Source organism: Aethalodelphis obliquidens, unplaced genomic scaffold, assembly GCF_003676395.1.
Source record: "Aethalodelphis obliquidens isolate GAN/ISIS:26980383/991018 unplaced genomic scaffold, ASM367639v1 scaffold18, whole genome shotgun sequence".
Classification (NCBI taxonomy): Eukaryota; Metazoa; Chordata; class Mammalia; order Artiodactyla; family Delphinidae; genus Aethalodelphis; species Aethalodelphis obliquidens.
In genome coordinates this window covers 11,032,201-11,042,781 of record NW_020837962.1, presented here as the reverse complement: position 1 = coordinate 11,042,781, position 10,581 = coordinate 11,032,201, and the positions used below count along the sequence as shown (strand labels likewise).

The 10,581-nt window shown below is 54.2% G+C and overlaps 1 protein-coding gene across 1 annotated transcript; it reads right to left on the bottom strand.

Annotated features, from left to right (window-relative positions):
* Positions 1-1,566: 1,566 nt before the first annotated feature.
* On the bottom strand, positions 1,567-5,895 carry ZSCAN10 (zinc finger and SCAN domain containing 10). The gene is made up of 5 exons (XM_027117595.1): positions 5,500-5,895; positions 4,871-5,138; positions 4,580-4,644; positions 4,369-4,426; positions 1,567-3,345 (listed from the first exon to the last, which is right to left on the bottom strand). The coding sequence occupies exons 1-5, from the start codon at positions 5,893-5,895 to the stop codon at positions 1,778-1,780; spliced, it is 2,355 nt and encodes a 784-aa protein (XP_026973396.1). The 3' UTR covers positions 1,567-1,777.
* Positions 5,896-10,581: the final 4,686 nt, after the last annotated feature.

Below are 10,581 nucleotides of genomic sequence, written 5' to 3'. Positions count from 1 at the left end.
TTGAACCAAATGGAGTGCCTGTGGGGATGGAGGCTGGGGGCCCAGTGGTGACAGGCAGAGTTCGTGGGTCAGATGGACCCAGGTGGGGGTCCTGGTTCTGGGTGAACAAGGACAAGCCACCCGCCTCTCTAATCTGTAGCTAGGGACACTGGTCAAGGACTGACTCATGGTGAGGACCGGACCATCTCAGGCCACTGCATTGCTTATCGCGGTGCCTGAGGCATAGTAGGTGCTCAATAAATGCACACTCCTGGGGCACAGGGAGCTCCGGGGAGCGGCTTTGACCCCTCTTTTCTTCTCCTGATCTCCCTCTTTGGGCCTTCACCACTCCAGCTGGGGCCTCGCAGCTCCTTGATCAGAGCCCCAGGAGCCAGGGAGGGTGCACCCAATCCTGGGCCAGGAGGGAAGGCAGAGTAGGAGAGGTGGGAGCTGGGTCTCTGGGCCTGTGGCCTCCCTCACCTGGGCCTGCAAATGCAGACTGGGCGATCCAGGAGCAAGGCCTGAGGGCCAGCCATGCTCACCATCTCTGAGGCCAAATTCCCCTACCCCCAATCTCTCCAACCTCACCCCACGCAGCCCTGACTTCCTGCCTCAGGGTGCTCACAGAGTAGCTTTTCCTTTGGGGATTCTCTGCAACCCACTCTTCCTCCCAACCCCTGAAGGGCTGGACCTTCCCTAGGCTCAGAGCTTTCCCTCCCAACTGTGCCTGAGAACCACCTCTACTTTCCCCAGATTTGGGGCTGGTTCTTCAGTTCCTTGAGCTTTGGTTGATGAGTTCACTTCCTTTCCACAAGCATTTGCTAAGGAGCAGTCTTGTGTCAGGTTGGTGGAGGGGCAGTAATTAAAATATAATATTTTTTGAGTGAAAAGTGACAGACAAAAGCAGGTGTATGTGTGCTCTGGAGCTGGGGTGGGCAGCTTTTCTCTCCTGTATTTTTAGCAGAAGTCACGTGATTTAAAATCTGTCCACCAGAGGGAGAGGCAAACCAAGTCAGCCTGATGGGCAGGAAGAAGGTGGGGCAAACCTACAAGGCAGCTTTGGGTTTAGAAGAGTATGATGGTTAGGGGTCCCCAACTGTCAACCTGACTTGGCTGTGGGCAGGTTAGTTTCTCCTGTTAGCATTTTCAGTTAGAATTAGTTACCAGTGTTACAGAAGAAGAGGTTTCCTGTATTAATCCAGAATCTGGGATTTTAAGTTTTATTCATTTTAATTAATTTAAACAGCCACATATGGCTGGAGGATACTGTATTGGACACGGAGGGTTAGTGGTAGACTCCAGAGGAGAAAAAATTCCTGGGTGAGATTGGTTGGCCTTACCAAGAGCTGCCTGTGACAGAAACCCTCCCCCCAACTCCCAACACACACACACACACACACACACACACACACACACACACACACACCCCAGTCTGAGCCTTTTCAGGTGGGAGGAACTCCCCCTGGGCCTGCTCCCATCCAGCCTGCTTTGAAGGGGTGGGGGAAGGAGAAATGCATCACCGTGATACAGTGGGGAGGGTAAAAGGTGGCATTTTGGTGCACTTAAAAAAACATAAAGAGGGACCACTTTCAAGAAGGCTGTTTTACTTTGGGTATTTTAAAATACATTCCTGAGGCCTGGAAGAGTTCCCTGTGGGGACGGGAAGAACTACAGTGCAGGGTCGGTGGAGCCAGAGAGAGGTGGCTGGGGTGTGGGGGCAGCGCCATCCACTGCAGCCTTGGAGGCCAGGCACGCTGGGGAGATGCACGCGGGACAGACCTGGCGGAACCAGGCGAAGCTAGTACAGGGTCTCCCGGGCGTGGGTTCTCAGGTGGCGTAGCAGGTGGGAGTTGCGGCTGAAGCTGCGGCCACACTGCGCGCAGGAGTAGGGCCTGGCCCCCGTGTGCACCAGCATGTGCCGCAGTAGGTTGCAGCTGCGGCTGAAGATCTTGCCGCACTCCAGGCACTCCTGGGGGGGCTCAGCCTGCCCAGACACGCCCTCGTCCCCTGCCCCGGCGTGCGTGGCCAGGTGGCGCTGCAGGTGGGCGTTGCGCCGGAAGCTCCGGCCGCACTTCTGGCAGCTGTAGGGCCGCTCACCCGTGTGGCTGCGGCGGTGGCGGGCCAGGTTGGAGCTGTTGCGGAAGCGGTGGCCGCACGTGTCACAGACGTGAGGCTTCTCCCCGGTGTGGATGCGCTGGTGGCGCGCTAAGTGGGCGCTCTGGCTAAAGCCCTCGCCACACTCGCTGCAGCGGCAGGGCTTCTCCCCGGTGTGGCTGCGCCGGTGGCGGGCGAGGTCCTGCGTCTGGCTGAAGCTCTTGCCGCACTGGGTGCAGTGGTGGGGCCTCGGGCCGCCGTGGGTCAGGAGGTGGCGGGCGAGGCCGGCCCTTCGCATGAAGCGCTTCCCGCAGTGTGGGCAGCTGTAGGGCTTCTCGCCCGTGTGCACCCGCTGGTGGCAGACCAGCTGGGAGCTCTGACTGAAGCTGCGGCCGCAGACCTGGCAGGAGAAGGGCCGCTCGCCTGTGTGCACACGCCGGTGTGCCCCCAGGTGCTCGCTGCGCCGGAAAGCCTTGCCGCAGTCGCCACACACGTAGGGCCTGAGCTCGGGCCCGGGACGCAGGCTGCCCGAGCACTCGGAGCACTGGTGGCCCTGGTCCTTGGCGTGGATCCGCAGATGGCGCTTGAGGCTGGAGCGGCGCTGGAAGGTTTGGCCGCAGTGGGAGCACAGGACGATGGCCAGCTCGGGGGGCGCTGGGGTCTTGGTCTCTGGGGCGCCTGGGGGCTTTTGGTCCTGGGCGTGCGCCAGAAGGTGCTGCATGAGGCGGGCCCGGCGCTGGAAGCCCTGACCGCACTCGGCGCACAGGAAGGCGGGCTCGGAGGAGTGCGTCTGCATGTGTTTGCTCAGGTGCGAGCTCTGGCGGAAGCGGTGGCCGCAGAGGTGGCAGGTGTGCGGCCGCTCATCCGTGTGCGTGCGCATGTGCAGCTTGAGGATGGAGCTGCGGCCGAAGCTCTTCCCGCAGCACAAGCACAGGAAGGACCGCGCGCCCGGGTGAGACCGCAGCTGGTGCGTCTCCAGGCGGGCCAGCTGTGGGAAGCTCACCCCGCAGTCTGTGCAGATGAACTTTATCTCCGGCTCCGACTTGGGGGCGCCCCCAGCCACTTTGACCTCGAGAAATTCACTCCTGTCGGGAGGGGACATTTCTCCACCGGGGCCGCCCACCTCAGGGCCCGGGCCGAGCGACTGAGTGTGGGGCTCTTCTGCCACCCTGGGACTCTCTGCCTGAGACTTTGCTGAGATGGCAGCAGGCCAGGACACCTCTTTCGGTTCCTCTTCTTTAAACACCTCGTCTGGGGTTCTGCCTCCAAATCCTGGGAAAGAAGCAGAAAACAGGACAGGTCAGGCCTTTTCGGAGGCGCTTCTGGGAATTGCCAGAACCTCAGTGCCTGGAAGCAGAAAGAATCCCAGAATCCTGCAAAGCTGGTAGGTGGGCAGAGGGTGGGTAAAAACCAAATAACATACAGTTTACCGTTTTAAGGTGTATAATTCTGGTCCATTAGGTCCATTCAAAATGTTGTGCAACCATCACCACTATCTATGTCATTCTCCCAAATGGAGACCCATACCCATTAGCAAGCCCTCCCGTGACCACCTATTTTATTTTATTTTAGCTGTTGTAATTAATTTTACTGAAGTACAGTTGATTTATAATATTGTGTTAATTTCTGCTGTACAGCAAATGGATTCAGTTACAGATATATTCTTTTCCATTATGTTTTATTAGAGGATATTGAATATAGTTCCCTGTGCTGTACAGTAGAACCTTGCTGTTTATCCAGTCTATATATAATAGTTTGCATGTGCTAATCCCAAACTCCCAATCCATCCCTCCCTCCCACTCCCTTCCCCTTGGCAACCACAAGTCTGTTCTCTATGGCTGTGAGTCTGTTTCATAGATCAGTTGATTTGTGTCATATTTTAGATTCCACATATAAATGATATCATATGGTATTTGCCATGACCACCTTATTTATTTATTGGCCATGCTGCACAGCTTGCGGGATCTTAGTTCCCTGACCAGGAATTGAACCTGGGCCCACGGCAATGAAAGCCCAGAGTCCTAACCGCTGGATGGCCAGGGAGTTCCCGACCACCTATTTTAAAAGCTCAAAGTTTTGGGGGTTGATGATTAGACGCAATGAGCCTTAAAATAGCCCTGTATAGATACAGACATATCAATATATATCTATGTAGATATATATATATCAGTATATATTACCTCATCAAAATAGTCCATTTTTTGCCAAAGAGGTCAAAAAGTCAGGTAGGGACCACCCCTGACAGGCAAAGAAAAACCCTTCAGTGGTCATAAACCCGGGAAAAAGGCCTCTTACCCAGAGGATGCACAGGCCAAGCCTTCTTTGCTGGGACATCTTCAAAGGTTAGGGACTCCTGTGACCAAAGGAGGGGCAGAGATTGTTACTAAGTGAGGAATGGGGCTCTAGGACCTGAGGGGGATGAAGAACTTTCAAGGTTTAAATTAAGAAAAACATGGATTTGCTAAAACTTCAGAGGCAGAGAACTGAGGGGACCAGTCCGGCTCACCAGCACAGCTGCTAGCTCCTGATCTCCAGAGTTCTCCTCTGGCCACAGCTCAGGGCCCAGCGGGGCTGACAGCACTGGGGGAGAAAGAAAGAGCTGTTAGAAGCCAGTCCTACCACCATGTGGCTCCGAGGACGTGCACCCATCATCAGGGCCTCGTGACAGGCATCTTGGCTCTCCCCCATTCCTGTCAACTAGGGAGGCTGCCCCCTTCCTTCCCCACCCTCACCGACCTGGCCCCTCAGCTCCCACCGCACACCAGGCCTCCACCTTCCTTAGGCCCCAGCTCCTCACCGCTCTCTTGCGGGGCCTGCAATGTTCTCTTGGGACCTGGACTCAGTGGCTGCTTTGAACTTGGGGGACATCTCCAGGCCCCCATCTCAGCAGGCTTGGAGGGCACTGGCTGGGACAGCGAGAGTTCCTGCGATGGCTCCAGGGCTGGAGGCCCTTCTGAGGGCACTTCCTTCTTGGGGCTGTGGCTGGAGACTTGGAAAGAGCCCCCCTGTTCCTCCAAGGTGACCTCTGCACGGGGACAATTCTTGCCAGCATTAAAACTAAAATCCTGTTCAGAACACATCCATGTTAGGTGACGGACAGGACGGTAATCCAAGTCCTACTAACTCCCTAGGGCCATGGGACTGAGGAAAGGTGAGGGTCAGACAGGGAGGGAGTTAGGAAGTCAAGAAGGAGCCGGCAGAGGAAGGAAAGTGGGGTTTAGTGACTTCTTTTTTTTTGGCCTCACTGCGCGGCATGCAGGACCTTAGTTCCCCGACCAGGGATCGAACCCACACCCCCTGCAGTGGAAGTGGGGAGTCTTAATCACTGGGCCGCCAGGGAAGTCCCAGCTCAGTGATTTCTTAATGGGGTGATAAAGTCACTGTCTTTCCACCTGCTGTCCAGCCCGCCTGGCTGCCCCTTCTTACCAGCGGCCCCACATTGCTGGACTCCCTCTGGACACCCTCCAGCAGCAACACCACCTCTTCACCATCCCTGAGCTGCTGGCCCTGGAGCCGGGCCAGGAGGTGGGGGGGCAGCACGCTCAGGAACTGCTCCAGCACCAGCAGCTCCAGGATCTGCTTCTTGGTGTGCAGAGCCGGCCGCAGCCAGTGGCTACAGAGCTCCCGGAGGCGGCTCAGGGATGCCCTCGGCCCCATGTCCTCCTGATACTGGAAGCACCTGAAGAGCTGGTGAGCCACCTCGGGCCGGGGCCTGGCCTCTGGCCGCCTGGGGTCCTCCTGGCCGGCAGCCTCTTCCTCCTCCAGTTTGACTGCTCCGAGCTGCTCTGGCTCCCGTGCAGCCGGGCCTGGTTCTGCAAGCATCCTTCACCTTGGCGATGACTCACAGTGGTTGCTTCAACTCTTGGGTCTCTCTCTCTCTCTCAGCTCCCACACCTGGGGTGTTAAGGGATGCCTACAGATGTGGCCTCCAGAGGAATCGTTTCTCGAACTGGTCACGAGTAGTGGCTCAGCCTGACCAACACACCAAAAGGCAGAGAAAATGGATTGTTTAGTATTCTCATTCCCTCCTGCAGCATTTAGAAGTTCACCTCACTTTACCCCAGTGATCAAAGTTGGCATTCCTGAGAGAGGACAGTCTGGCTTTCCCTGCCTCTCGATATGGTGCCACGGGGAGTACCTGGCACCACCGAAGATGGATCCTTGCCAAAAATGTTTCATCGTGATCCAATCCAGCCTTTAGACCCAACTTCCAGGTTAAAGGGCATTGCAGGGAATAAAAACAAGTTGGCAGAGAGGCTAAGAGTGATGGTGTTTAAAGGTACAAACTTGTAACAAGTAGTAAATAAGCCATAGAGATCTAATGCACAGTATAACAAATGCAGACAATAATATTGTACTATAATATAATTATGTAATATGATACATATCATTACATTACAATCATATTATAACATATAAATGCTGTATATCTTAAACTTGCTTAAGGTTATATGTCAAATTTATAAAAAACAACAACAACAAACAAATAAGTCAAATGTCTCTTGAGGAAACGACCAAACAAATCCCAAAGACAGGACATTATGGGAAACAAGTGGCCCAGGTTCTTCTGAGTCTGTTATGAAAAACAAGTGCCTGGGGCTTCCCTGGTGGTGCAGTGGTTGAGAGTCCGCCTGCCGATGCAGGGGACACGGGTTCGTTCCCTGGTCCAGGAAGATCCCACATGCCGCGGAGCGGCTGGGCCCATGAGCCATGGCCGCTGAGCCTGCGCGTCTGGAGCCTGTGCTCCGCAACGGGAGAGGCCACAACAGTGAGAGGCCTGCGTACCGCAAAATAAATAAATAAATAAATTAAATTAAATTTTAAAAAGTGCCTGTAGGGCACACATTGCTCTAGAGGAGACTAACAGCTGATATAACCAAATGCACGAACATTGATTGGATCCTAATTTAAAACAAAAAACAAAAGGCTCTAAAAGCTATTCTGGGGTCAGTTGGGGAAATCTGAATATGGGTGCAGCACTGGGTGATAATGGAGATGACTACCAACTTCTGAGATGAGATTCCAGTGTTGTGGTATGTAGGAAATTTCTTTATTCTTAGAAAATGTTGAAGGGTTTGGAAGTGATGGAGCATGAGGATTCAGCCACATTTATGGATCAACAAGGCAAATGTGGCAAAATTATAGCAATTGTTGAATCTGGGAGATGGGTGTATGGATTCACCCATTCATTGCATTGCTCTTTCAACTTCTTTGGAAGTTTGAGAATTTTAAAGATAAAATGTTGGCAGGAGGGGGGAGTAGTTCATGCATGTGATTGCTCTTTGACCTGACTTCCGGACCCTCACTTTCTGGCTCTGGAGGTGGTTCTCAGCAGTCAAGGCCAAGGCCACCCAGCTGACCAGTGCAGGGCTGAGCTCCCACCTGGTGTTCCAATCTTCTTCCCTCCCTGGGTTCCATCCCTAGAGACAGGCTGGGATGAGCCGGGGAGCTGGGATGGGTGGGTGGGTCTCCACATGGGACTTAAGCTTACTGCTTGCAGAAGTCTGTGACAGATGTGTTCCCAAGGCAGGCCAAAGCAGTCTCACTCACTTCAGAGGCCTCTAGTGGGTGCACCCTTGGGAGCTGGGTGATGGCAGGAGAGGCAGTCATTTCCCTTTCTTTCCTAATTTTTTTTTTTTTTTTTTTTAGTTCTGGATTCTTCCTTGGTCTACCCCTCTGGGAGGTATCCATCCCAACCCTATGAGTCTGGCTAGCATTAAAAAAAAAGTGTTTCTAACTGACCAACAGGGGGCACTGGTTCCATAGGACTATTCCTTCCTTTTGGGGTAGCCAAGACCTACCTAGGGGGAGCTGACCCAAGTTCCGCACCCACAGGGGACTCAGTTCAGTCATTCAGCACAACCCAGAAGGCTTATTCTTTGGATATGGAAACCCAATTTCCAACGTGTCTCTGCCCTCCCTGCTCTCCAGCTTCAGGACTGCAAATGAGCTTCTCCCAAACCTGTCCCCCACCCCCACCAGGAACATCCCAGGCATAGGAATGGGAAGAAACCCTCTTGCATCACTTCCCACCACATAAAGGGAGTGGAGCGGTGCCCGACCTGCTAGAGAGTACACGTCGGGTGTGCCTAATGAGAACACCTTACTGTTCTCATTACTGAGTAAAAATACAAACAACCACAGCCAACAGCTAGTCCTATCACTGACCCATTTTACAGCCCAGGACACCCAGGCTCAGAGGTACAGATATTTCCCCAAGACAGCCCAGCCTTGACAATGGAGCCAGGGAGAAGTCAGCCTGGTCAAGAGCTTTGGATAGTTTAAGTCCCCTTCATTCAGGGCTGAGGGATCTCTGAACCTCCTTTAGAGGTGGGGTGAGTGGGGTATGATGTGGTAAAAGAACGAATGAAACCCGTGTGTTTTAAGTCTGGGCCTAGCGCTTCCCACACAGGGGAGAGGTTTGTGATGCTAAAACACAGACCCAGGCCTACGTGTGGCCACCTGACCAGCCTCCCTCCACCTCCCTCCAGCATCTTCCCAGCTTCCCTCCCTCTCCCCCACCTACCCACTCCCTCCGGCCAGTCTGCAGTCTCCCCCCACCACTCCAGAATCTCCCCAGCTTTCCCCTACCTCCATTCTCTCCCCCACAGCCTTGTCCAACGTCCGTTCCTTCCTGCACTTTGGCACATGGGGCTCCTTCCACCCACTGGCACCTCTCTTCTGGGACTGCACACACACCACCCACCTGGCTACCTTGCAGTTTTAATTATTGAGGAATGCATGAAAAAATGTCTGGTGCAGAAAAGGTCTTTACTAAATGTTCAGGAAAATGGGTTTTTGTTTTATTGTGTTTTGGTAGCGTGAGCAAAATAATTAGAGAACCAATCACGTGTGATCAGGAACCCTGTATTAACAGCTGGCATGTACTGAGTGCTTATCTGTATGGGCTCTGCTTAGGGTCACTTCATCCCACTCCAGTCCACGCAGTAAGTTATAATTTCTCCATTTGACAGGTGCAAAGACCAAGCTCTGAGAGGATGGGTGACTTGCTCAAGGTCACACCAGGGAGAGCCAAGATTTGCTTTAAGGGGAGAACGCTGATTTTATGGTGCAAAAGCTCAGAAACAGAAAAGGACCCAATTCCCCTCCCACCCTGTGCGATTTGCCTAGTCTTAACCAGAATATTACAGCATGAATCAGAAAAAACAAGGCCATTCCGATTTCCAGCCCTCAGGCTTAGGCAAGTGGGGCGCCGGAACCTTCAGGGGAGGTCTCTCCAAAAGGTTTGAAAGAGGTGGAATTCAAGGGACGAAGGCCCTGGAGAGTCTCTCCCTCCCCCCAAGTCTCCAGGACAAAAGCTTTGTTAATATGCGCATCTGTGGGGGGTGGGCTGGGTTGCTGGGGGAGCTTTTCAGCCATCCTCCGATATTTGACCAGCTTAATTTGGAACCTCGAGAGGCGGAGAGGCTTAGGCTAGACCAGCCTGGGGTGGAGGTGCTGCCACCGGACCCACCCAGACAATGGGAGCACCCAGAGCCGGGGTCCTCGGCCAGGGGCTCTCCCTTTCTCCCTGGATCACTTGTCTTTGTTGGCCGGGCTCCCCTCCAGTGCTGGGCCGAGTCGATGAGTCCGGTCCACCTGGGGGACCGTGGAGCCTGCCTTCCACTCCCCAGCGGGTACAGCAAGCCCACGATACAGGAAGTCCAGCGACCCTCCCGAATGTCCCCATTGCCACAGGCCCGCCAGTACTCCCCAGCATGGACCAACCACATCCACCCAAGGCTTTCTTCCAGCACCCTAATCCCCCATCCCACCACAGAGGCCTGGAGCCCCCTTTCTCTCTCCAAGCTACAACGAACCCTTTAAGTCTGTCCTGGAAGCCTGTACCCCAGGCCTCCCTGCAACTCACCACTCGGGGTTCCCACTACAGAGGTGTAGGTGCTGAGGGGTTCTCTGAGGGCCCCCAGGGCCAGAGTCAGCCTCGGCCAACCTGGGAAAGGACTCCGGGAAAATGGAACAGGAAGTTCCCTTCCCCAATCCCATCCAGGTGGTGAGGGGGGCTTCCTAGAGTTAACCCTTAACCTCCCAGTTTGGGAGTGGGGTGGGGAGAGGGCGGGGCCAAAGAAATAAAGACAAAGCAGTGGATCCAGATTCCAACCCAGGCCTGTATTTGAGAGTCTAACTACCCCTCCAAGTAACAGCTGCCCCCCTCCTAAGCAGGACTGGCCCTGTGCCCCTTGGCCGTCTGTCACCCTGTACTTTTTTGGGGGACAAGAGTTGCCATTTACAAATGCTTGCTGGGACTTCCCTGGTGGTGCAGTGGTTAAGACTCTGCGCTTCCACTGCAGGAGGCGCGGGTTCATCCCTGGTCCAGGAAGTTCCACATGGTGCTAGGTGTGGCCAAAAAAAAAAAAGCTTGCTATGTGCCGGGCAAAGAGGATACTGAGGTAAACGTGAGGGACAGTCCTGAGCTTGCACGCCAGGGTACAGGAGCAAACCACAGGTGCTAATTAGAAAATGGAACAGGACCATGTGATGGGGAAGAGA